Consider the following 23,278-nt stretch of genomic DNA (forward strand, 5'->3'; position numbering starts at 1 on the left):
CATCATCAAACAGAATCAAAATGTACTTAATTTATCTGATTTACCTGATTCTAAATATCAACTGTTTACGATTCAATCGAACATCCTCAACCAGAACTGGATACAGAAGCAATGTTCTAGCTGAAAACTGACTTTTGCATATTGCTTTAGTCATTATTTTTTGACTAATTCCTAAATTGATACGAAGATTTTGTTCTCAAAATGTTTAGGGGACATAGGCGCTCTATGAAAACATCACCTAACCATGCATCATCAGTTGATGGCCTACTTTTATACTTATTCCAGCTAGAAATATGGTCAATCAAACCGTCTCGACTAAGGCCTTTCTCTATGTCTATTTTCTAGTACATTCTTAATCCTACCAAACACGTCTTACCTCTTGCGAACTCTTCCATATGTCTATCGTTCACTTTATATAATCTTCTGTACATACACTATTTACTCTGTACTCGCTTTGCTATATACAATCTTCTGATATCCTACCCATTCTCTATATACCTCTAATTATTTTCTCCTGCTTTCAATTGCGTATATATCTGTTCTCTCTTTGCACACTATTTCTTTACATTCTTTTTATATCTATCTCACCACTCCATTTATATTCTGGGTTTTAACTGATTCCCTTTTTCCAATTCTCTTCAGTGGATTTTGTCTGTCTTACCCTCATCGCATGCATTTTTAATTCTCAATGAATCTTTATCCGCTTCTCTACATCAATGTCTATTTGCATTTTTATATATTACCAGACTGTATCATGCACACGACTTACCATAGTCTACCCTCGCGGTCTTCATTGTTAATTGAAATACATCATTACTGCTGATATCATCTATCCTACTTATACTTATAATAAACGTATCACCAGGTAGTATTAGACACTTCCTCCTTATACTAGTATTTTTTATACATTTTGGTATTAAAATATTCTGTTTATGTATATAGGAATATATAGGAGAACTCGAGTGCTTTGCCCATCAAACCCTCAATTCGTGCCACCCCCCTTTTTAAATTTTAGATGCTCTATGCCTACTGCATCTAAAACAGCTGCTGATCATACAACATGGCCTGAATTGGTGCTTAACAAGATTGGTAAGGCAGACAACGTTCACTGGGATCATTCCATGAAAATTTTTAACCCTAATTGAAATCCTACAAAAAATGGATCGAAAAGTGACTAACACTAGCAAAAAGAAACATGATCACATCGCTTGAAACGAAGGATTAATGGCCTAGGTAGCCAGTTGATGTTGGAGACTTGTACTCGCAATATGCAGATATGCACTCGGTATGAAAATTGTTGCCATACATCAGACTAAATGACAGAGAACAGTGAAAAAACATCACGTAAATATATAATTAACTTTTTTTTTTAAAATGACCCTTTCGCGTACCATTCTCCCTCTATTAGTTGAGTACCAAAAAATTTGCTATCATTACAGATATTTTTTAATTTGTTGTTATTCAGACGTCTAGGCAAGTAATGCGTTAAAATCGTAGAAACCGAAAAATTAGACAGCTCAGTCTGTCTGCAAAAAAAAGAGGTGGGCATTTGATTAGCCACCAAAAAACTATAGACCAGAGCTGCACATACAAGACCTTCAAATTGTAAATGCCCAGAAAATTGGGAACTTCACCTTCAATAAGATTGTGGGACAGATCGCTATATGAAACAATGTTTTATCAAAGAAATCAGCTATTGTAAAAGTGTAGCCTCAAGAAAAGCGAAAAACTAGTTGCCTGTCAGAGCCTGTAGAGCGGGTCGCTCCAAAGCCTCAACCTAAATGATACAGGGTTTTGGAACAAAAACGCACATTATTGTATGAGATCTTGAAATGTAGGTCTCAGCACGGAGATATCCAGTTATCATGTTACGTGACAAATTGCTTAAGTCAATAGAAAGAGGTAAGACAATGCTATGTAACAAACATTGGAAAGTATTATCAAAGAGTGATAGTTTGACAAGCAGGTTTTGAAAATTGGAATCATGTCTAATATCTAAGACATAATTCTTTAAAAAAAATGGCGAGCTATCTGAAAGCTTCTATTTCCTTGTTCCACAGTAGATTGTCGAATTGAATTGTAATCAAAATAGAACTTGGTCACATACACTACGTTGATGTTTCTTAGCCAGAAAATATGAGTTGGGATATCCCCGTAAACACGATTACATGAAAGATCGCTGAAGATAAAATACAGTAAAAAAGCAATGAGTCGGTAGTAAGGCGGTAATAAGGACGAAATAGAGAATTGTGCAAAAAAACTAGAACTAAGAAGAAACATCTCGAATCAGCCCAAAAATTTTCGCGCCTTTGCCATTAGCCTAAAGATAGCGAATTTACCTACAGTTCAACTAGATTCGAAATTATAGGCTTTAGTTCTGAAATATCATCGTGTATGTTATTTTTAGACAAGTTTCTGTTTGATAGGGTTAGGACATGGTCGATAAACTAAAAAAAATTTGCAGTTGTGTCTAACAAAAATATGTTGCATACAGTTTATGCAGCCGTGGCAAGTTGGAAATATGTTTAGATATAGATCCGGTTAAGTTGTTATTGCCTGCATGACTGAAGTTTTAAAACGTCAAATTATTGTTGGCTAACTAACACTTTGGAACCAAGGCAATAAAAATGAATCAAAGCATACAATTCAGTCAAATATTCGTTATTAAAATGAATAGAGTCTAATGAACCTTCTATCTTGTTGTTACTTATATTTCTAAAAAATTTTTGCAATTAGCATTAACTTTGGGTCGTTATATTTCAAAAAAATACAATTTGTCTCTGAACTGACAGCTTAACGCACAGTCTATATAAGGTGCTTGGGAACGATTCAGGCAGTCCAGTGAGAAGATTGTATGAAAGATCCCTAAAAGCTAATTTTAGACAAGTGTTGATTAAACCTCGCAACTTATGAATTCGCTACGTACAATTCTACTAAATTCGCATTAAACGTCGGGATTTTTCCTCGAATAAGATTGTTGTTGAGCTTTCTATACATTTATTGTAAGAATGAGTATGGTTGAAAATATGAAGCTGGCTAAACAACTTGGCCGACAAAACAGCATAAACGTACAGCACTCGTAGAAAATGCAATTTGCTAATACTATTCCAGTCTATTCGAACTGAGCAATTTTCGAGTTCCCTTCGGCCACATAAGGTGTTTTTTGATGTGATCGTTAACTTTAGCATAGTTTCACCTATCCGAAAGGATTTCATAAAGACATACAGCACTGTTAATCTAGTGAGCTCCTGGATCGATCGTGGTATTTTTCTGTTCAAATGAACGTTTTTGATTTTTCTTGATAGCGTTGAAATCGAAAGGCAGTTAACGACAACTCTCACACTACATAATAACCTCAAAAATATGGTCCTAGCACATCTACAATCTTTCGTACATAGACCTAATGTTCCCGTTACTATAGCTGAAGGTAATTCGTTAATTCAAAAAAAAAAGTACAGAGCGATGCTGAGCTGTCGAATACATACCATTCAATTATTGAAGATTTGCAATATTCATTTGAATTCGGCATAAAGGTACGAAACATCGGAACCGCCTTTAGCATGTCTGAAATAAAATCTCTTTCATCCGCTATAGCAAATGATACCAATAAGACAAAATTCAGACAAAGCAGCTGTTGTTTTTTCATCCTTTTTTACGCGAATAAAATCTAGATACCAGACACCTTGGTTGAATGAGGGCCCTAGTCAAAATAAACCTGATGTATAAAAAACGAAATAATTAACAAAGCAGCACAAAACTCTTTATACCTGCTTCTATACTAACAAAAAATTGCTGAATATATTGTCACAAAACTATTCAAATGGTGGTAATGTATATATGAATAATAAAAAAACTGCCACAATCTGCTATTTGCGCTGGCAAAATATCAATTTATAAAAGCAATACCAAAAAAAATATTACCGCTGATATTGGCCAAGTGCAGGTAAACATGCTCAAGCACAAATCGTAATAGAATTGAAAGAAAGCGCTATAAATATATTTTCGATTTGTTTGATTGTACAGACCTTAAAACAGTGAATGACATTTGAATTATGCAATAAAATCGGTTGTATGGTCACCATCCTCACTGTTGTTCACTATTTTGCTGAAACATGTTTTGTTAAAACAAGCTGATATCTAGAGAGACCAATAAAATGATCCTGGATGAATATTTCCCATTTGCAATACGAATAATATTTACAAAAGAATGCCTAATGCTAAGATTGACTACATTTGAGCATGCATAACGTGAATATAATTTAGACATTGAGATTTGTACCAAAACGTAATCTGTAGACCTGTATCTGAATTTTCTAAAAATTCTAATCTAAACCAGCTGGTATTAGTACGATGTGATCTGTAAGGTTATTTTAAACTTTGGTATTGTTATCTATGCTCATGTAATCGCGAGAACAAATTCGAAATTATTGATTCAAAATTTTCTAAATATTCAACGCCTGAAAGTCATCTATCAATTAATTGAAAATTTTTATCTGTTTAAACTGTATACAGAAAGCTATGCTAGTGCTGCCGAAATTTCGGTTTTTGCTTATCTTTCTATATTTTGTTTAAAATTCGTAGACAGTACAATATAAAGTTCTAATATTGTTAATATATACTAGATTTTCACCACATTTTCAAGACGTATCTGCACGACGTAAAAACGCTGTAGTTTTACTATTTTGTCGAGCTAGTCAGCTTTTATGAGGAGATATCGAACCTAATGCCATGATTTTGTAGTCTAATAAATTCTAGTTATACCTTTTTCTTTTTTATCCAGATGCTTATATTTATGCCTAGGAGGTATAAAGTGTACTTCTAGCTGATAAAAAGCTCCTTGAAGAAACAACATTGTTTAAATGATTGTTTTTAGTCGATTATTTTAAATATGTAACCTTTCTTTTGTGTCGTTGTTGCTAATAAACACAATTACAAGTTTTTGATGGTTAAAAGCTATTCATAGGTGCAAATGAATTGTTTGAAATACATTTTTGTCATTCGATTCCATCATTTTTAAGGAATCCTATCCTTCCTAGACGATAATCACATTAACTATTTTTTTTGTTCTCTTGAAATGATACATTCTTAATAAATTACGCAGAATTGGCCCAAGAACTTCTTCACACTCTATCTCAGTTCTTACTAGCTCAGTGTATGACCTTCAACGAGATGAAGAAAAATAGACGCTCGATTTTAACCGGAAACAGTCGATAAACTGTAAATTTGTGCATTCAGGTTCTGAAAATCAGATAGCTTGTGTTTTGCAAAACATGCGCCACAGACGTACATGAAAGGTATTTCAAGCGTCAAAACGAAATGCGCCTTGTCTTTTCGACTGCAAGTAGTTCCCATTTATCGTACCAATTTGTGTTCTAGCGTAAGCAATTGAACCGTTATAAAATTGACAAACTACACAATAGATGACGACAGAAGGTTATTTAATGCACACAAGTATCTATGTGGTATGAACGTATTTAAGCGATCTTGCAGCCTTAATGCTTCGATTAAAAAAGCGAGTTGAAGGAGTACGGACCTGGAAAGGTTTGGAAGTATTTTACATGATGGGAGTTGCTTTCTGGGATCTGAGAACGTGCATATGGATTGAAGCGGGAAGAACCCTCGATGAGATAGAAAAATATGCATGGTACTGGTACTCAGGTCAAAAAATTACCGTGCCTGCGAAGCAAGTAAAAGAGACAGAAGGAAAAGAACAGCGCAAATTGGAGGAAATATACAGTTCAAGAAGAGATTTTAATCATAGCACTCGTTCATTCAATTATTAAGCAAAGAAGCTCAGTAATATGCATGCCGCGAGATTCATGATATGTACTTTTATAGACGCGAAAAATGAGAACTGTGTACTGATTTCTAGCTGTGTTTTTTTTTCTCTTTAAAAAACATGCCAAATTTGTCTCAGAACTTTGGGAGTCCCTTGATATCTCCAAAAGCTGCGACAGTTAACTTGGAAGAGGCGATTTGCTTAGCCGTTTCCAATATGGTTTTGGTGTCAACCTTGTCTATTTCTGACGCGTATTCAATAGGTGTCATCGCACTGCCGGTGTTGTTGACTTGAGAGGTGTAAAACTCTGCTGCTGCAAGGCGGTCAGAATACATTCTAGATAAAAAGGAAGACTTCAACTGTGCACGAGCGCGAGCAATTTCTTCGTCCTTGATATTTTCAAGGGATCGGATTTGGTTTCCGATAATGTCACAAATAGACTTGACGTTTCCTGTTGAGGCGTTGGCATAAATACCAAAAAGACCAGAGTCGGAATAGCTAAAGTTGAATGCGAATATTTCACGTATCCATCCACCTGCATGGAAGGCGTCTCGGCCTAGACGACTCTGCCTGCCTAGGCCCGGGATAATTCCGCGGAGAGATGAGGATCCACCACCGAGCACATTTTGAATAATAGAAGCTGAAATTTGGGAAGCAATGTCTTTGTTGGCTCCAATGCCCTCGCTAGCGACTACGATTTGAGTCGATCCGGACCCGGGTACGCGGACCTCTCCACCGCCGACATAGGTTTGCTTGGCATCGTAAATAGTACCTGGCTTCATGAGCACAGAGAAGAAATCTTCTCTGAAGTGATTCACGGATTTTTCAATAAGACCGCGAATATCGAAAGGTTCAAAATATTCTACCATTGATTGAAGATCTTCCATACTGGCACCATTCCCAACGATTGTGATTCGGCTAGGTGCATAATGTGTGTTGACATATTTACGCAATATCAGAGGATCGATTTGGTCGACACTATAGAGTGGGGCGAAAGTAGAATTAGCCAAACCTTGATCGCGAAATGCTTCATAATGCACTAGATCAAATAGTATTTGTTTTGGGTTGCTCTGAGCTAAATTGGATTCGTCTTTCACTTCTTGACGAACGCGCTCGACTTCCCATTCTTCCAGACGAGGTTCCCAAATAGCACCAAGCGTCTGCGCCATAGACTTCATCTCGGACCGCATACCAGTGATGAAGTATCCGACGTGCTCACGAGTATTCAGAGACCCGAGCTCGCTACCCAGTACGTCCATGTCGCGAATCAGAGGGTAGTAGTACTTTTTTTCGGTACTTCGAAAAGCTAAGCGTTTCAAAAAATGCGATGCGCCGACACTACGATCGTCCTCAAAGCGCGATCCGGCCTTGACGAATAATGACATAGTCGTAATAGGGACCGGCTCGTTAATAGCCACAAAGGTGAAGCCAGACCCAAGCTTCTTAACGCTAACACCAGATGCAGGTGGAAGGCAACCTTTGCTTATTGGTATGAATTCAGGCTGAGACGAAAGGGATGCATTCTTGATCTGAAAAGGATCGAAAGTTTCTCCAAACGCATCTGAAATTTCCTACATGCGAATATTATAAACGGGAAAAGAATGTTAGCTTCAAATTTTTAGAATTGGTTTTACATATTGAAGCCAAATATTTTGGAAATTTAACATGTTTATCTATAAACAAACAATAAAGATTAAAAAGAAGCAATTGTCTCTGCTTTTTTGCCTGGTTTGTCAAAAAAGACGTTTCGATAGCAACATAACACAAAAAAACTCGAAGTAGCTTCGATCGTGATACAAATGTCAAACGTTGCAATTTGTTTTGCATCCCGCGATGTTGACAAAGCTCGCAAAAATTTCTCATTAAATGCAATCTGTCCGTATTACTGAAGAAAACTAAGTTTTTCAACGATGATTTACTGATTGGCTCTGAACTTGAGCAAGATCCTCTCTACCTGAAATTTTCGATCTTCCCATCCCCTACAAGACACCATGAAAACATGCTCTGTCACAGGAAGCAGGCAATTCATCTGCCTATTTTTCATTCCTCATAGAGTCGATGTTTGACGGCCGAACCTCGACGATGAGACAGATTTTGAGGGAAAAAAAAAGCACGCCTGTGAACGAGCCATGCAAAAAACATAATGAAAGCAAAAGACTCTTTCGTTATCTTAACTCTTGTTGTCCGTGAGACGGTAAACTGAAAATCGTACGGGTTTAGTCGAAGAAAATAATCTTGGTTTCTTTGAGATGACACGCCCACTAAAAAGCCCCTTCAATTTTGTTTGGTGAAGAATCATACTGCTCGGGCAGGTGGACAGAACTGCAACAAATACTAATAAGAGCAAGAATGACTTTGAAATAAGTCACTTTCTTAAATTTTGCTCTTTTTTTTTTCTTCGTTTCATTTGCAAGGGCAGTCCCGTTTTAGTGAGCCTAGCGCTTTTTAACGTTCCTGCAGCTGTTCATCCTCTTTTATGCGAGTTGAAACGCATTCAGGACATACGAATAAAGTCAACTTTTAAGATAGAAGGTGCTCTCATCTTCAATGCTAAACAGACCTAATTTCTAGACGAGTTGTCTCGTCTATTCCACTAAAACCCGCCTTTCTGATGGCTTCTATTCTTCTATTAATTTGAAATGCTTCTAAACCGATTCTGCATGAATATTTTTATTACATAAATGACGCCTGAATTTTGAGTTTTACTGCCTATCACGTTCAAATAAAAGGTTGATGTACGCAAAATACATCGGACTGCTTTTTCCAGCCAGCATTCTCAAAACAAATTCAGATGCTGTGCCTCGATTTCATCAAACACAAATTCTTACCGTGCCTTTTAGCTTACGAAACAAAACGATAATGTTGCACATTCTCAAGCTAATTTTGATTGTGATGCGTTCGCTTCTATCAGATTTCTCCTTTCTCACTGCCGATGTTTGCAAGCCACCTTTGAGTTTTTTAAACAATTTTCGCTTCTTTGCACATCTAGAGTTCGAGTCAAGGCTGTTTTTTTAATATCTTAAAGGGCGGATTAAGCTACCGGAAAACTTCGTGTATGCTAGATACATAAGTGCAGTGAAACTTGATTGTAAGGAAATGAGATTCGATACCCTCTGTTTTTGTTATTGCTTATTATCTATGCAAACAACAGTATTGTCACTGTTAAAGGACGAGACCAGCCTTGACATCAATATTAACTGATATCAAATTTAATTTTAGCGAGCCCAATGCATTTTCTGACTTTTGCATTCAATATACCCAACCGAGCTTCGCAAAGAAAAAGTTTTGCTATCTCTATTCTTGTAATATTTCTAGAAATCCTTCTGTTCTTATTTTCATCTATCTCAGCCTCGTGTTTTCGATGAAAGAATTTCGCAAAAAGAACATATAAACGTACGCTGTCGGATTTCTATCAATGAATAGGGCTAATAATAGCCTTGTATTCACAGCATACAGTCAAATTGCAAACGGTAGCTATACAAAGGTATTGATGTAAAGCACAAATCCCGCTAATTGGATTTTAACACAAAATGATAGGCATTTTCCGGTTCGAACTTTGTTGTATGCACACTGCTCGTCCGCAAGAGATTCACATTACGCCTGTCATCTTTGAAAAATTAGCAGTTATTCGATAGTAGCTCGGGATTAAAGGGGTTTCCTAAATGTATTTATTATCAATATAATTTTAGCTTGAGCGGCTCATTTTCTTACACACAAGTTGCAACCCCAAAAAATTATTTTTCGTTATAGCTGCCGATTGAAAGATATCGCACAGCATTTAAAGCTGGCATCTGACCCTTGTAAATATCTTCAGCTAGGTGAATGATCTCTTCTTTCTAATTATCGTTTTTCCTACCTATTTATTGTAGGACTCGACTCAGGATATTTTCGAATTGCGGTAGTTGAGAGCTTGCTTTAGAAGGCCTTGCACAAAAATGAATAGAGTCGATCCTAGTACAGCGCAGAAGTCTGAAGATCATGAAGCTAGTTCTAAACGAATAGGGAACTTTGTACGTGGAACTGGTGAATTAATTCTTGTGAATTGAAAATGAACCAAATCGATGTCATGATGACGCCGTCATGATGTGCGCTGTCTCGGTTGCGATTTCTGTCTCATCTGAGAGTAATCCACCTCGAACCTTCTTTTCTTTTTGGATTATATATTGCTCGGTTTTGCGTATGCACTTGACAATATTGCATTTACTCTATATTTTATAAGAAAACTGAATGAGGCCTTGATTTACATTTTATTTTTGTCATCTCGTCAAAAAGCAAATAGGTGAATCTCTTGGGAGGGGTGCATTTGGAACGGTATACAAAGGTCTTAACTTCGAGACTGGAGAGACAGTTGCTATTAAGCGCGTGAAGATAACAGGTATTCCTCCTGGTGAGCTCGTTAACATTGAATCGGAGCTTGACCTTTTGAGAAAGCTTAATCACCCAAATATCGTCAAATATGTGGGTATCTTGCGTTCCGATAACTACTTGAACATTGTGCTTGAGTTTGTAGAAAATGGATCTCTCCTATCGATCTTGAAAAAATTTGGTAATTTCCCTGAAACGCTTATTGCGGTCTATATCACGCAAGTTTTAGAAGGTCTTGCTTATCTGCATGGTCAAGGTGTTATTCATAGGTATGAAGGTAAATTTACATTTTTTATGCTTGACTTACGGTTAACAAGAAAAAGACATATATACTATAATATATGTCACCCTGCGGCTTTGCTGTCAGTTTTTCACACCAGTGTGGCAGAGCTCTTGATTCCTGTTACATCGAGTTGGATGCAGGAACGGATCACAAATTCCGTTTTACATATCTGATTCTTTGGATTTTGCGGATAGGCTAAATTTTTTTTTAGAGACATAAAGGCTTCCAACTTATTGACAACAAAGGATGGAGGAGTGAAAGTAGCTGATTTTGGTGTGGCAACCATTTCAAAGCCTAATCGGGAGTCTGAAAATATATGCGACAATGTTTTGGGCAGTCCATATTGGATGGCACCAGAAATTATAATGATGAATAAAGCCCAACCTTCTAGCGACATCTGGTCTCTTGGATGCACCATCATTGAATTAAAGACAGGTGAACCTCCTTACTATCATATGCCTCAATTGTCTGCTATGTATCACATAGCCGAATCGGAAGAGATGCCATTTTTTCCTCCGAATATCTCTGATAGTCTTACCGATTTTCTTAAGAAATGTTTCGAACGTGATCAAGAGAAACGTCCATCCGCCAGAGCCTTGTTGTCTCATCCATGGATCATTGCTTCTCGCACGCGCCTCAAAAAAAAGGAAGTTATAGTAAATATGCATTTTTCTAGCGGCGCAGCTGGCATTGTAAACAATCTCAAGGGAGAGCAGCCATCGTCTGCTATAGACAGCTCAAAATTAAGTAACGACGTCGCCGTCGAAAATAAGCAGCCTGAGCTTGAACTGATCCTACACAGTAAGTCGTCTGGAGAGCTTAGCGTCATTGATGTACTAGAAGATGTTATTGCGCTCCAAGAAAGGCTAGAAGAGCTACGCCAACAGGTCGTCATAGAATTCAGAAATAATCAGCTTCTCGAAGCCGATGTCAAGCGCTTAGATAAGAAAATCGAGCTTCTGATAAGGAATCGCATTTCTCTCGGGGAAGTCATTAGATCGCAAAAGACCTCTCGTCTGAACAGGATGTGTGATGACTACGGAGAACAAAATTCTACAAACAGTACAAGTAATTCGACCCACTGGAAGACTGATGCTCTGATGGAGTTCTATGGGATGCTTTTTTATCTACTTCAGACGAATCCGAAGTATTTGACGAGCTTTATTTTTTTTCGATTCGAAGGTTCAGAGAAATTCATTCAGACTTTGATCTTAACTCTTTTTGGCTTTGCCTTTTCAGCGCGTGAAGAATATCTCTTGTTGCAGCTTTTCCATACGGCGATTCAACGAGAGATAGGCAACCTTACTTCGATCAACGCATTTTCGGAGGAGGCCAGTGTCCTGCTCAGCATGATTATCGCGTACAATCATCGTGTCCAGGAGCGGGATTTCTTAAAGAGCGTCTTCGGAGAGTGCATTAAAGTTGTGCTGCAAAACAAGCAATGGAACTTTGAAATTGATCCTAGAAAGATATATGATCAACTACTTAACGAGAAGGAAATAGAGACAGGAATCATCATGGAGAGACTGAAACCTGACATGACCGACGCCCAGATACTTGAGAATGAAGAAGTAGATACTATCTGTCGTGATCGTGTGGAACAGCTTTTGAAAGTTACAGACATGTTTTTCAAGCGGATTATTGAATCTCGGGACTACTTTCCCTATGGTCTACGTCATATCATGCATTTGATAAAATCAGCCCTATGTTCGAAGTTCAAGGACCAGGAGAATAGTATCAACACGCTTTTATGCTATATTGCTTACTATCGCTTTATGAATCCAGCTCTGATCGCCCCCGAGGACTACGAGATGGCTGATACACTCGACATGCAGCAACGGGTCAGTCTCATCGCGATCAGCAAAATGCTATCTAATATTACTAACAATCGGTTGCTGGACGGCGACGCTTCTCATATTCAAAAAATCAACGCTTATATTCAAGAAAAAAATGTTGAGTTTAGAGATTTCTTGACCGATGTCATCAGAGATGTTCCTGAATCTTCTGAATACTTTAATATCAGTGATAAGTATCTAGAATACTGTCAGACGACAGACCCAGTCATCTATATTTCGCCTAATGAAATGTTTTTAACTCATAGTTACATTTACAAGCAAATTGATAAAATTACCTCCGGCCCGAATGATGCCCTTCATAAGCTGATCTCGTCAATGCCGAAGCCTCCCTCTATCGTCGTGGATGATCCAAGCTATGAAAGTGAAATCGCGCTTACCCTCAAGCCAGTCTTTGACTCGGAACAATCCTTGTTGTCCGCTTCTTCCACCAGATTGACCAAGCTCTACAATAATACGAAAAAAATGATCGTCGACATTATCAAGAATAGTCACAAGGACTCTCTAGCTAACATGAATTTGTTCGAGGTTTTGACGAGTCCGCAAGTCTTTGGCGATAGCAGACTAAACCAACGCGTCAGGAAAATTTTGTCGAACTTGGACAAACTCCAAGAAAAAGGTATGGTGTCCAAAGATGACAACTACAACAGTATTCTCAACGACATCCAGAACGATCTGGCCCAAAGAGCATCTGTGTGCTCGCAACTAGAGAAAGAGATCAAACAGCTCATGATTACTCTGGCGCGCCTCAAGGAAAGAAGCGTGTACTTGAGCAATCAACTTACTGCCTACAACGACTATGTGAAGGGATGTTTGGAACAGAGTGTCTTATATAAAAAGAAAAAATCTAACAGCTCGCGTAAAAAAATTGTCACGAAATACAGTTGCGGTCAGCTTCTAAAAAAAGGCGTGATTGTCCAAATCGAGGTGCCTCCGTCTCAGCACTCGGTCTTATCTTTTGAAATCGAAGAAACGAACCGTCCCGGTGTATTCAGCGTGTCCGTGTTTGCTGCAGGGATCAAAGTGCAAACTATCCCTATTGAATTAGAAGATTTATTAGAAAAGCAATATAACGGAATATATATTTTAGATCTCATGGATGGTAGAGTCAAGCTCCGAATTAACTTACTTATACATTTACTCAACAAAAAAATGTCTAACAGATAATCAGCTATTTTTTGTAGAATTATCCATCTATATGGTCGAATCAAGCTTTCCAGCCTTCTAACCAAAAAATCTCCTGAAATTTTACGTTTTTTTGCTTTCTCTTTTTTTTTTGTAGCCTTTCTATTTCCTGGAACAGCAGGTATTCAAAAAAACGAAGCAGTGAACACTGAGAAAGAAAATGCAAACATCTTTCTTTTTATACATGATATACCTTAGAAATTTCATTATTTCTTTTGGGGTGCACGATCTTATATTGCTTCGATTTTTTGCCATCTCTAACTCTATAACACAAGCAGAGCCAAAGGACGAATGCGAGGGTATTGAAGATAATCACATTCTACGATATCCTTCTGTGTCTATTGTATACAAAAACGTTCTTGATAAGCTATTTACGCAATTTCGTCCAGTCTCCGAAAAAATGTAGCCGTCGTCAGGTACTCTATACCTCCAAACCGACCAACTACCCAACACTTTCTTATGCACGCCTTCATCACTTGCGCCTCTATTCACTGTATTTTAACCTCGCATTTAAAATAAGTTGCTACAACCTTAGAGGGACCTTGAGCTATTTTTCCTTCGAGTGTGTTCTGTCCCACCTGTTTAAGGTTTCTGATCTAGTGGGGTTTTCTAGGTGTTTGCGTGCGTACCTTTTCAACAGGTTTGCTGGAGCTGTGACGGTTTGCGAGATACACACGCGATCGAGTGCAATAGAAGTATCGGTCTCATAGAATCGGCCAATCTTTAAAAAAAAAGGTTCTCAACGCAAAAAGTAAAATAAATGTAAGCCTTAGATCGTTTCCACTGCTCACAGTTGAAAAAAAGGCGTGTGGTGTTTAGCTTTAGATAAAGATGTCATATGTTAATAATAAAAAATCTGATACTCAATTTGGCAAAAAAATAACTCCCCATCCGGGACTCGAACCCGGGTTTAGAACGTGAAAGGCTCTCGTGATAACCACCTACACCAATGGGGATTACATTATATATAACGTAAACTCGACACAAAGATGTCATATGTTAGTAACAAAAAAATCTAACATTCAATTTGGCAAAAAAATAACTCCCCATCCGGGACTCGAACCCGGGTTTAGAACGTGAAAGGCTCTCGTGATAACCACCTACACCAATGGGGATTACGTTGTATATAATGTAGATTTTACGTGTCTTGTATGCTAAGTTACATGTTTTTTCATCTACTACTTTATCGATTTGCATCCTGATCTGATTTTTTAGTACTTTACTCGACAGCGCCCATCACTCTTGTCACAAGCGTTTCTTTTTTTATTGAAATATACTCCATTTTTTCATTGTGTAATTACCTGTCGTTTTGTTCAATCCCGTATTTCACATATTTGTAAATCTGACCTCTGTGCACTTTCAGAGCATCGCGCAAGGTTCTTTGACGCGGCATTTTTGTGGTTTGATGTGAATTCGCACTTTTTTTTGATTCAGAAGGGATTGTTTGTCGTTGACATAGTGCAACGTTTTTTTTTATGCTTGCTATGAACGTCACTAATACTTGAACATGCCTTTTCTGTGGCAAGTTAAAACAAAAAATTTGTAAGAAATCGGTGCCAACGTCTTTTGTTGACGTTCTGACACTTCATCAGTGATTTTTTAGTAACCAGCTGTGGTTAGGAACATATAAGCCCAGAAAAGTTTGAGAACACCTTTTTTGCCTTTTCAGTTCTACTTTTCACAACTATCAAGCCAACTCCGACAATGTCCAATCGACAGGTCACGAGTAAAAATGGGTTCTCTGATGATGTTGTCGAGTTACTGTCGAGCAAGAAACTGGCTTCGATGAACGTGAGTTTATATGTGATCTTTTTTTTATCGTTTTGTGCGCCTTTCTGACTCAACGCATCCTAGGACTTGCTTTCGGCTAGCGAGATCGATCTGCTACAGGATTTAGACTTACCTTATGAAAAAATACTCGCTATACTATCCAATGCATGTAAAAAGCTGTTGCCAATGCGTAAAACTGTACGTAGTAAAAACAGATCAAATAACTAACTTTTTTTTACTAAAATTTGAATTTTTAATTCTGTTATTTAGGCCCAAGAACTTTTTGTCGAACGCCAATCTCAAGCAGAAAAATATGTACTGAAAACCCACCTGTTTGTTCTTGATGCCTATCTTCGAGGCGGAATACCACCAGATGGCATCACCGAGATAGTTGGTGCATCAGGTGTGGGAAAAAGTCAAATGTGCTACATGCTGTCTGTATTAGCCACTCTTCCAGAGGATGCTGGCGGTTTGGGCACCAATTGTTCAGTTCTTTACCTTGTTTCTGAAAACACATTTGCTCCAACTCGCCTGATAGAGCTCTGCTCGTCTTTGGCCCCTCAGTATTTTTGCAACTACGATCGCATTGCCCAAGCTCTCAACCGCATCGTGTGTGTTCAAATTTCTAATTCTCAGCAATTTTTGTCGGCCCTTAATAACGTCGACGACGAAATTATTTCTAAGCGCGTCAAGGTCTTGATTGTTGATTCCATTGCTGCTGTCATTCAAAAGGAATTTGACAACTCCAATCTTTCAAGAAGGCAGCACCTGCTCAATCACATCGCCTCTAGACTCAAAATAATTGCTGCGAGTTACCACATACCTATAGTCGTGACCAATTTGGTAATACCTATCTCTTCCGGGCACAAGCAGAGTATGAACCATCGTCAACTCTCAATTTCCGCGCTAGGGACCGTCTGGTCTCATTGTGTCAACACACGCATCGTTCTCGAATATTCTACTGCAGCCGACTTCAACATCTCCGACAACATCGTACCAGCTCTCATTCGAATAAGCACCACCTCTGAAACTCAACTGCCAGATGAAGAACCTGAATGCCCCGTCGGCAGCCTTAGATGTCTGACCATTGCAAAATCGCCGGTATCGCCCGTTGTATCATTTCCTTGTGTGATTACAAAAAGAGGTTTGTGTTTGCTAAAAGTACCGGAACTTATTCTGAGCGAACGTAGCGTTACCAATCCCAGCATCGACGACTTCGTTTTAGATATCGACCCCAGCAACTACTGGGATCAAATTATTTCCATGCCCCCCGACCTTGAATTGACAAAGAAAGAGAATTATTTTTGAGAACTAAAGTCACATGTTCAAAACTTCTCCAGCCACAAGGGGGAAGACACCACCATCGAAAGCCGCTGCTCACATCATTTATCTGCGTATCTGGACCGCGAGGCCGCCTTTTGCTAGATAACGAATGCAGAGTTGTCGCCTTTGATTTTTTCCTGTACAAGGGATTTATGTGTACTAAAAACAGGAGGCCCGTGCCTTTGTCGCCATTACCTCGAGCACTTTTTGTATGGAAACATCGATTCTGCGAACGTTATGCGCTGCGTTGATCCCGCTTGGTCGTCGTGACACATCGAAGGCCTGTCAACGATACACAGAATGCCCAAAAAACTTGACGCCCCTCCTGAAAAACACACAATGCACGCGCACTTAGAACCTGTTTACACGAATCTCCCGAATAATGCTCCAGATCTAGTTTTCTGCTGTCCATTGAGACACAGAACAGTTGCTCGCTGCGTGCGATTGCATGCGTGCCAATTCAGAGCACATTTATGCAATTCTCGATATTTTTTACGGTTTAAACGTATTTCATACGTCTTTGCTCCACCCTGTAGAGAGTTTCCCCCAATATTTTGTCAGAACTGAAGCTAGATTGGCAGTAGGCGGTGTGCCATTCGGGTGAAAATTTTTTCTATGGCCCTTTTCAGAGGGGGAGGCTTAAGTAGAAATCGATAGACGAAAATCGCACTTCGCGGCTCTGTTTTTTGGTTAAATGTGCTCGACACCGCCGCCCCATGTAAAGTGTGTCTCCTATAGAGAGGAGGGAGGGTCCGTCATAGTGCTTTATATCAATAAATTATACAGTTTTTGTGGCAGATGCAGGTTCTAGCCTTCTTCGTCACATCACATAGTTGGAACCCGATAGATGATTTCAAGGGAAGGAAGAGGTTCGAACCTGTTTGCGGAGCTAGGAAATTGAAAACGTACGCCGAGTGACCCGTTTTGGTCTGCGTCGCGGTATTTTGGTTGCGCTGTATTTCGCGCGTGCTTCAACGTTCGCAGACGTGTATTTCTAGGCACGAGGTGAGCCGACTTGAACACAGGTTGTACGCCGCCTTTTCTGAGGTGTTGCGCGTATCGATGTGTTATATACTTTGTGCGATGCGAAAAGCATTTGACAGCAGTTGACGAGGGGCGTGGTGGCGCGAGTGCGAGGCCCGCGCTTGAACTTGGCTTGGTTCGTGCAGTTCCGTTCAGAAGGAAAAGAAAAAGGTAGCGTGATGGGGGTTTATTCAAGCGGTGTGAGGGGCGTTCTCTCTTTCGAACCAGGGTCTTCCCCGCGCGGTGTGGCGGGACGTGCAGGTCGCATTTGCGGTACAAGGGGAGCCTCGAGGGGGTCGCGGGAGCGCGTTTAGGAGAGAGAGTGAACACAGAAGAGGGCATTTATTAGTTTTGCTCGGTTTTTTTGTGTTTCTTGCACGCGACGTCGCCGAGGCACTTGGAGACTTGTAGTTGCATGCGGTCGTAGAGTTCGAAGTAAGAGGGTCCGAGTTTTTCCTGGAGCACGCAGATGACGGCGTCGATGAGTTCTCGAAGGGAGTTTGTGTTTTTTTTCGTTAGTTGGTGCGTACAATTCGAAGGGTACTTGGAGTGCCTGAGCTTGCGTTTTGGAGAGGCGCCTAGCTCGTTTTCTTTGGCGAGGGAGTTGAGCCATTCGGTCTGGTGACAGAGCAAGAAGACGACAACAGTGGCGCAGCTGTCGAGTTCGTCTGCGTCGAGGGCGAGAATGATGGCGGAGAACCACTTGAGGGCGCTGGATTTGGCGACGAAGGAGTTCGTTTTTAGCACGAGCCAGGTCATTTTGTCGAAGGCGAAGGCCAGAAGGGGATGCAGTGACCGGCCTTGGTGAAGGGATTTGACGCAGTCTGACAGGCCGCGGTGTAGGGGGTCGTTGTTGTTGTCGTCGTCGTCGTCGTCGTCGTCTAGAGGCGATGGGTGGTGGTTGGGGTTGGGTTCGGAGCAAGAGAGGGGTGCGCGTCGGCCGTGTATGGTGACGTAGTAAAGGTTCTTGACTACTTGAGTGGCGAGCTCGTCGGACAGGTCGAGGGCGCCGAGTTGAGTGCAGAGGGTGTTGACCAGCTCGAAGTGCTTGCCGAACATGACGTCTAGTTTGTTGGGGCGAGAGGCGGCGCTTGTTTCGCCGGCGAGTTGGGCTTTTGTGTCGTCGCTTTCCTTGCGCGCCGCGAAGTAGAGGCCGAGGAGCCTGGAGGCGGCGGTTCGGACCCAGGGGTGGGGGTGGAGGAGGGCTTGGCGGGTGAAGAGGACGAGCCAGAGGGAGTGCCACTTGTCGGAGTGCCAGTTTTCAGGGAACTCGACAAAAAATTTTTCTACCAGGAGGAAGGTGAAGTAGTACAGTTTCCAAGTGTCATGGGAGGCGCTGGGGGGGCCTGGGAGGCCGACAGTGAGGGAGCCCTGCCAGAACCGTTTTTCGAAGACGGAGAGGAGGCCTTTCAGGTGGGTGGAGAACTTGCGGCCGAGGCGCGTGGCGAAGACGGGGAGTAGTTGAGTGGCTACGATTTGGAGGTTTAGCCGGCGAGAGGGGTCGAGTTCGCCGGAGGGGGGGTCGGTTTCTTTGGAGTACCAGGTGACGACGGTGGAGAGGAGTTGCTTGGCGGTGGAGGAGTTGACGCAGTCGGTGAGGGTGTGGATGGTTTGGAGGGTGGCTTGCTTGCAGGTGGGGTCTTCTTCGCGACTTAGGTGAGAGACGAGGGGGACGAAGAAGTACATGGAGTAGGCGTGGAGGGTTTGCTGGGGGAACCGGCGGAAGATGGTTTGAAGGAGTTTTGAGACGGCGAGGCGTCCGGAGGCGGAGGGGTAGGAGAGGTTGGACATGAGGAAGTCGAGGTATTGGTGTTGCAGGCGTTTTTCGGAGAGGGGGTAGAGGAGGAGGAAGAGGGAGAGGACGTCGTTGCAGGCGTCGCTGACTTTTGGGTGGGGGGTTTTGAGGAGGAGTTCGCAGACTTTGGTGCTTAGGTTGTAGATTTTTACGTGGAGGGTTTTTCTGGAGACGAGTTCCTTGAGAAGTTTGAGGGAGTGGACGGGTTTGAGGAGGAGGAGGGATTCGTCGACGTGGCCGAGAACGAGGTCGAGGAGGGCCTCGTTGAGAGAGAGGTCTTTGTAATTGCGGAGGAGTTGAGAGAGGGAGCACATGCACTGGTCGAAGAGGGGGCTCTGGACGTCGGTTTTTCGGAGGAGGTGGACGCAGAGAGAGGCGATGGTTTCGGCCTTGCCGCGCAGGGAGGGGAGGGGGTAGTCGAGTAGTTGGTTGAGACAGGAGACGCTGGAGACGAGGACGGAGTTGAGGCGAGTGCGGAAGCAGAGGACGAGGAGTTTGACGAGGGGGTCGAGGTGGGAGAGGTGAGTTTGGTCGTGCTTGTCGAGGGAGCGGTGGAGGATGAGTTTGAAGAGTTCGAGAGCGAATTCGACGACGTAGCAGTGGTTGTCGGAGAGGGTGGGTTTGGCGGTGGATTCTTGGGAGCGGGTGAGTTTGAAGGGGTTGGGTTCGACGAGCAGGCTGTGGGCGGAGGGGAGGGGGGAGGGGGGGGGGGGAGGGGGGGAGGGGGTCGAGGTGGCGCTGGATGGTGTCGCGGACGAAGGTTAGGAGGGAGTCGAGTTTGGCGGAGGGGTTTTTGAAGAATCCGTTGGCGAGAGTGCGGAGAACGCGTTGGAGTTTAGAGATAGTCTGGGGGTGAGTGGTGCGAAGCAGGGAGTCGATGGCTGGGGTGAGGAGTAGGTCGCGGGTCCGTTCGAAGTCGATCATTTGAGAGACGAGGTGGAGAGAGTCGAGAGCGTAGCACTTGGAGGTTTCGGGGAGTTGGGTTTTGGAGAGTTTGCTGGGTTTTTGTTGGCCCAGGTCGCCGAAGAGTTCCCTGTAGAAGAGGTCGTTGAGGGTGGGGGCGACGGGGTCGAGAGTGCCTGGTTCGAGAGAGCCGTGCATGGAGGAGAGAAGGGAGTGGACGGTGCAGGAGAGGACGCGGAGTTGGTACCCTTGTTTGAGTTGGTGCTCGACCATGTCGAGGAAGAGGAGAAAGTAGGAGGGGCCGAGGGTTTTGAGAGAGGAGACGAGGGTGGAGTTGACGGATTGCCGGTCTTTTGGGTTGCGGGAGGCGAGGTCCTGGGAGAGTTGGATGATGAGCACGAGGATGGTTTGCTTGCTGGTGGAGAGGGGCATGGACTTGAGGAGCTTGAAGGTGCAGGTGATGAGGGGGAGGCGGTGGGAGGGGGTGCGGCCGCTGGGCTTGGACTTGACCATTCGCAGGAGTTTTGGGATGACGAAGTGCGAGAGGTTGCGGAGAATTTCGGAGTCGGACGGATTGGTGGGAGCGGCGTGGAGGGGAGGGGCGTCGCGCGCGGGACTCGACGGCGGGTGGAGCAGCGTTGGGCGATCCGGGGGGTCGTCGTCCGGGTGGCGCAGGTCGAAGTGGAAGCCCTCGAGAACGGAGACGAGCAACTGAGCCGCGTTGGCGGCCGAGCTCGAGCGCCCGGAACGCGAGAGAGCGTCCCTCAGCAGGCCGTAGTAGTCCGCCCAGGCAAGCCTCCTCGCGACGGCCGAGACGACGCGGGGGGCGGCGCTCTTGGACGCGTCGGAGCGCAGTATGTGCCACCTGGACAGCTTGTAGAACAAGTCCAGCAGAGCTTTTGTGTCGAACTGTCCGGCGTCGATCAGCGGGGCCAGACGCTCGAACGCGCCGGCGCGGTCGCTCTCGCGCGGGCCGCCGAGACTAGAGAGGAGACAGCCGGCCGCGTCGTCGGCCGCGACGCGCGCGAGGCAGGGCCAGACCTCCGGGAAGTGCCGAACGCCAACGCAGAGCAAGTTCAAAAGCGCGTAGAGAACGCGCTCGCACCGCGCGACGTCGAGCTGCTGCAGGACGTACGGGACCACCGCGCGCGCGAAGGCCGCGCCGAAGGAGCCTCGGTCGCGCTCGACCGCCGCGCTCAGCGCGTGGAGCGCGCACTTGCTCACGCGCAGGTCCTCGCGCGTCGAGAAGTAGAGGTAGTTGCAGACGAGCACCTCGAGCTGCTGCGCGCTCGCGCAGTCGCCGCGGAGCCGAGCGTTGTCCAGCTCCGAGCAAGCCTGCGCGAAGGCCTCAGAGGTCGGCTGCGCCTCGGCGTCGCGCAAATTCAGCAATTTCAGAGCCGCCGCGAGCGCAGAGAACGTCGAGTCCGTCTCGGCAAACCGAGCCACAATGTCGCACAGCAGCAACCGAGTGTCGCACGACTCAATCCTGACGAAGTGCCGAGCAATCAGGTCGAGGTATTGCGTCGGTTCCGGCAAAACGCCCACCGCTCGACGGAACAAAAGCAAAATCCGGTGCACCTTGTCCTCCGAAATTCCCATCGTCGACGCGCTCATGAGCAACGGCACAAACAAGCGCACCACCTCGACCGACCTCGCGCTCGACACCGCCGCGCACAAAACATCCAACTGTCTGTCGGTCACGGCGCCCTTCTCTCCCTCGTCGGCTTCGACTCTCCTTCTCAGCGCCCGCGTCAACCTGCTCACGCACGGCTGCAACTCCCCGTATCCAGCGCCCTCTCCCGTCGACTCGCCCGCCTCTCGCACCGCAGCCGCCCCCCCCTCGCGGCACGCCAGGCCCCCCTCGCCGAGCCACCCCTCCACCAACTCGAACAAACCCTCGACCACCGAATCCGCCAGACCCCGAGCCGCCTCAAAGCAATCGCTCACCAGGTCCACGTAGCGCACCAGCTCCTGCCGCTCCAAGCCAGGGTACGCGGTTATCACCTTGATCCACTCCACGAACAAACGACTCGCCTTCGGGTCCTCGCCTCCGAGCAGCGCCTCCGCGCCGCCCGAGCAAGCGACGACCATCCGCGCGCACAGGCGCACCGCACCTCTATCGATCGAGCCCCCCCCATACCTGCGCAAGAGCGCGACGAGGCACCTGACGCACGCTCGATGCAGCTTCGGCCCGCAGTCGGCTCCGCGCGCGCCACACCGCCTCGCGTGACCAAGCGTCGACAAAACCGCCAGCACCAGCTCCGTGAGCAGCGCGCCCTCGGGAACGCACTCCAACGCGCAGAGCGTTCGCGTCGCGAAACTCACGAGACCAAGTCGACCCTCGCAACCGCCAGGCACGCTCGGCGCATCGAAGTCCAACTCGCCGCCTTCGCTCGACAAGCAACGCCTCAACTCCCTCGCGCACGCCTCATACGGGACCAAAATCGCTCGAAGAAAGGCCGACAACTCCTCTCGACCGACTCTCGACAGCGAGGCGTGGAGCCGGTCTCGGTGCACGCCAGTCCTCGCGCGCGCGTATTTCGCTATCAACACGTTCACCACGAGCCGCGACAGCACCTCTCTGTGCGCCTTCTGCACGCCCTCCAGCAGCGGCCGGCCGCACGGGAGGCGACCTCTCTTCGCGTTTCGCTCGAGCAAAAAATTTTGCAAAAACTTCTTGTACGCCCGGAGGTACTCGTACTCTCCCTCCAGCGAACACAGGCAGGCAACCGCGCCGAGCTGAACCTCCCTGCACGGCATCCTCAGACAGGCCGCGAAAATCCGAAACAGCTCTTCCGGCAGGGACCCGTCGACCTTCTTGATGAGGGCCCTGTTTGAGAAAAAGTTGAGAAATTGTACCAACACGTCGCTGTTGCCAATCTTTCGACCGCCCTCCGCGGCGCCCGGCTCGACGGACCGGCCCTCATCGGCAGTCTGGGCCAGTTCCGCGCCCGCACCGGTCGCGCTCGCGTCGTGGGCGTGGACGAAATCCACGAACA

At 44.4% G+C, this 23,278-nt stretch overlaps 4 protein-coding genes and 2 non-coding genes across 15 annotated transcripts; 2 read left to right on the forward strand and 4 right to left on the reverse strand.

Annotated features, from left to right (window-relative positions):
- Window positions 1-4: 4 nt before the first annotated feature.
- Window positions 5-4,380, reverse strand: LOC126322607 (uncharacterized). 4 transcript variants are annotated; one of them, XM_049994484.1, is made up of 16 exons: window positions 4,280-4,380; window positions 4,026-4,105; window positions 3,486-3,715; window positions 3,395-3,421; window positions 3,226-3,297; window positions 3,073-3,141; window positions 2,927-2,989; window positions 2,803-2,865; window positions 2,644-2,715; window positions 2,493-2,564; window positions 2,344-2,415; window positions 2,108-2,179; window positions 1,812-1,883; window positions 1,592-1,660; window positions 1,392-1,469; window positions 5-1,312 (listed from the first exon to the last, which is right to left on the reverse strand). In XM_049994484.1, the coding sequence occupies exons 3-16, from the start codon at window positions 3,644-3,646 to the stop codon at window positions 1,222-1,224; spliced, it is 1,053 nt and encodes a 350-aa protein (XP_049850441.1). In that variant the 5' UTR covers window positions 3,647-3,715; window positions 4,026-4,105; window positions 4,280-4,380; the 3' UTR covers window positions 5-1,221. The 4 variants fall into 4 exon arrangements, 3 of the variants coding, with proteins under 3 accessions (XP_049850441.1, XP_049850440.1, XP_049850442.1); XM_049994483.1 differs by having other exon boundaries at window positions 4,026-4,137; XM_049994485.1 differs by having other exon boundaries at window positions 6-1,312; window positions 3,073-3,297; window positions 4,026-4,137.
- Window positions 4,381-4,466: 86 nt separating this feature from the next.
- LOC126322523 (mitochondrial-processing peptidase subunit alpha-2-like) lies at window positions 4,467-8,124 on the reverse strand. Of its 4 annotated transcripts, XR_007559078.1 has the most exons (4): window positions 7,992-8,118; window positions 5,534-7,350; window positions 5,362-5,409; window positions 4,467-5,253 (listed from the first exon to the last, which is right to left on the reverse strand). XR_007559078.1 is itself a non-coding variant. In XM_049994376.1 (2 exons), the coding sequence occupies exons 1-2, from the start codon at window positions 8,076-8,078 to the stop codon at window positions 5,914-5,916; spliced, it is 1,524 nt and encodes a 507-aa protein (XP_049850333.1). In that variant the 5' UTR covers window positions 8,079-8,124; the 3' UTR covers window positions 5,457-5,913. The 4 variants fall into 4 exon arrangements, 1 of the variants encoding a protein (XP_049850333.1); XR_007559077.1 differs by having other exon boundaries at window positions 4,590-5,372; XR_007559076.1 differs by having other exon boundaries at window positions 4,590-5,409.
- An 891-nt stretch (window positions 8,125-9,015) lies between these two features.
- On the forward strand, window positions 9,016-13,575 carry LOC126322531 (ras GTPase-activating-like protein rgaA). 4 transcript variants are annotated; one of them, XM_049994387.1, is made up of 4 exons: window positions 9,016-9,172; window positions 9,594-9,789; window positions 10,052-10,413; window positions 10,639-13,575. In XM_049994387.1, the coding sequence occupies exons 2-4, from the start codon at window positions 9,715-9,717 to the stop codon at window positions 13,445-13,447; spliced, it is 3,246 nt and encodes a 1,081-aa protein (XP_049850344.1). In that variant the 5' UTR covers window positions 9,016-9,172; window positions 9,594-9,714; the 3' UTR covers window positions 13,448-13,575. The 4 variants fall into 4 exon arrangements, with proteins under 4 accessions (XP_049850344.1, XP_049850346.1, XP_049850345.1 ...); XM_049994389.1 differs by having other exon boundaries at window positions 9,117-9,172; window positions 9,649-9,789; XM_049994391.1 differs by lacking the exon at window positions 9,016-9,172 and adding an exon at window positions 9,319-9,443 and having other exon boundaries at window positions 9,649-9,789.
- Window positions 13,576-14,348: 773 nt separating this feature from the next.
- Window positions 14,349-14,421, reverse strand: Trnae-uuc (transfer RNA glutamic acid (anticodon UUC)). The gene has a single exon. It is a non-coding gene; the product is annotated as a tRNA-Glu (tRNA).
- An 86-nt stretch (window positions 14,422-14,507) lies between these two features.
- Window positions 14,508-14,580, reverse strand: Trnae-uuc (transfer RNA glutamic acid (anticodon UUC)). Its single transcript has one exon. It is a non-coding gene; the product is annotated as a tRNA-Glu (tRNA).
- A 589-nt stretch (window positions 14,581-15,169) lies between these two features.
- Window positions 15,170-16,543, forward strand: LOC126322541 (DNA repair protein RAD51 homolog 2-like). Its single transcript, XM_049994402.1, has 2 exons — window positions 15,170-15,256; window positions 15,506-16,543. The coding sequence occupies exons 1-2, from the start codon at window positions 15,170-15,172 to the stop codon at window positions 16,541-16,543; spliced, it is 1,125 nt and encodes a 374-aa protein (XP_049850359.1).
- Window positions 16,544-23,278: the final 6,735 nt, after the last annotated feature.

The sequence above is a fragment of the Schistocerca gregaria genome, unplaced genomic scaffold (assembly GCF_023897955.1).
Source record: "Schistocerca gregaria isolate iqSchGreg1 unplaced genomic scaffold, iqSchGreg1.2 ptg000818l, whole genome shotgun sequence".
NCBI lineage: Eukaryota > Metazoa > Arthropoda > Insecta > Orthoptera > Acrididae > Schistocerca > Schistocerca gregaria.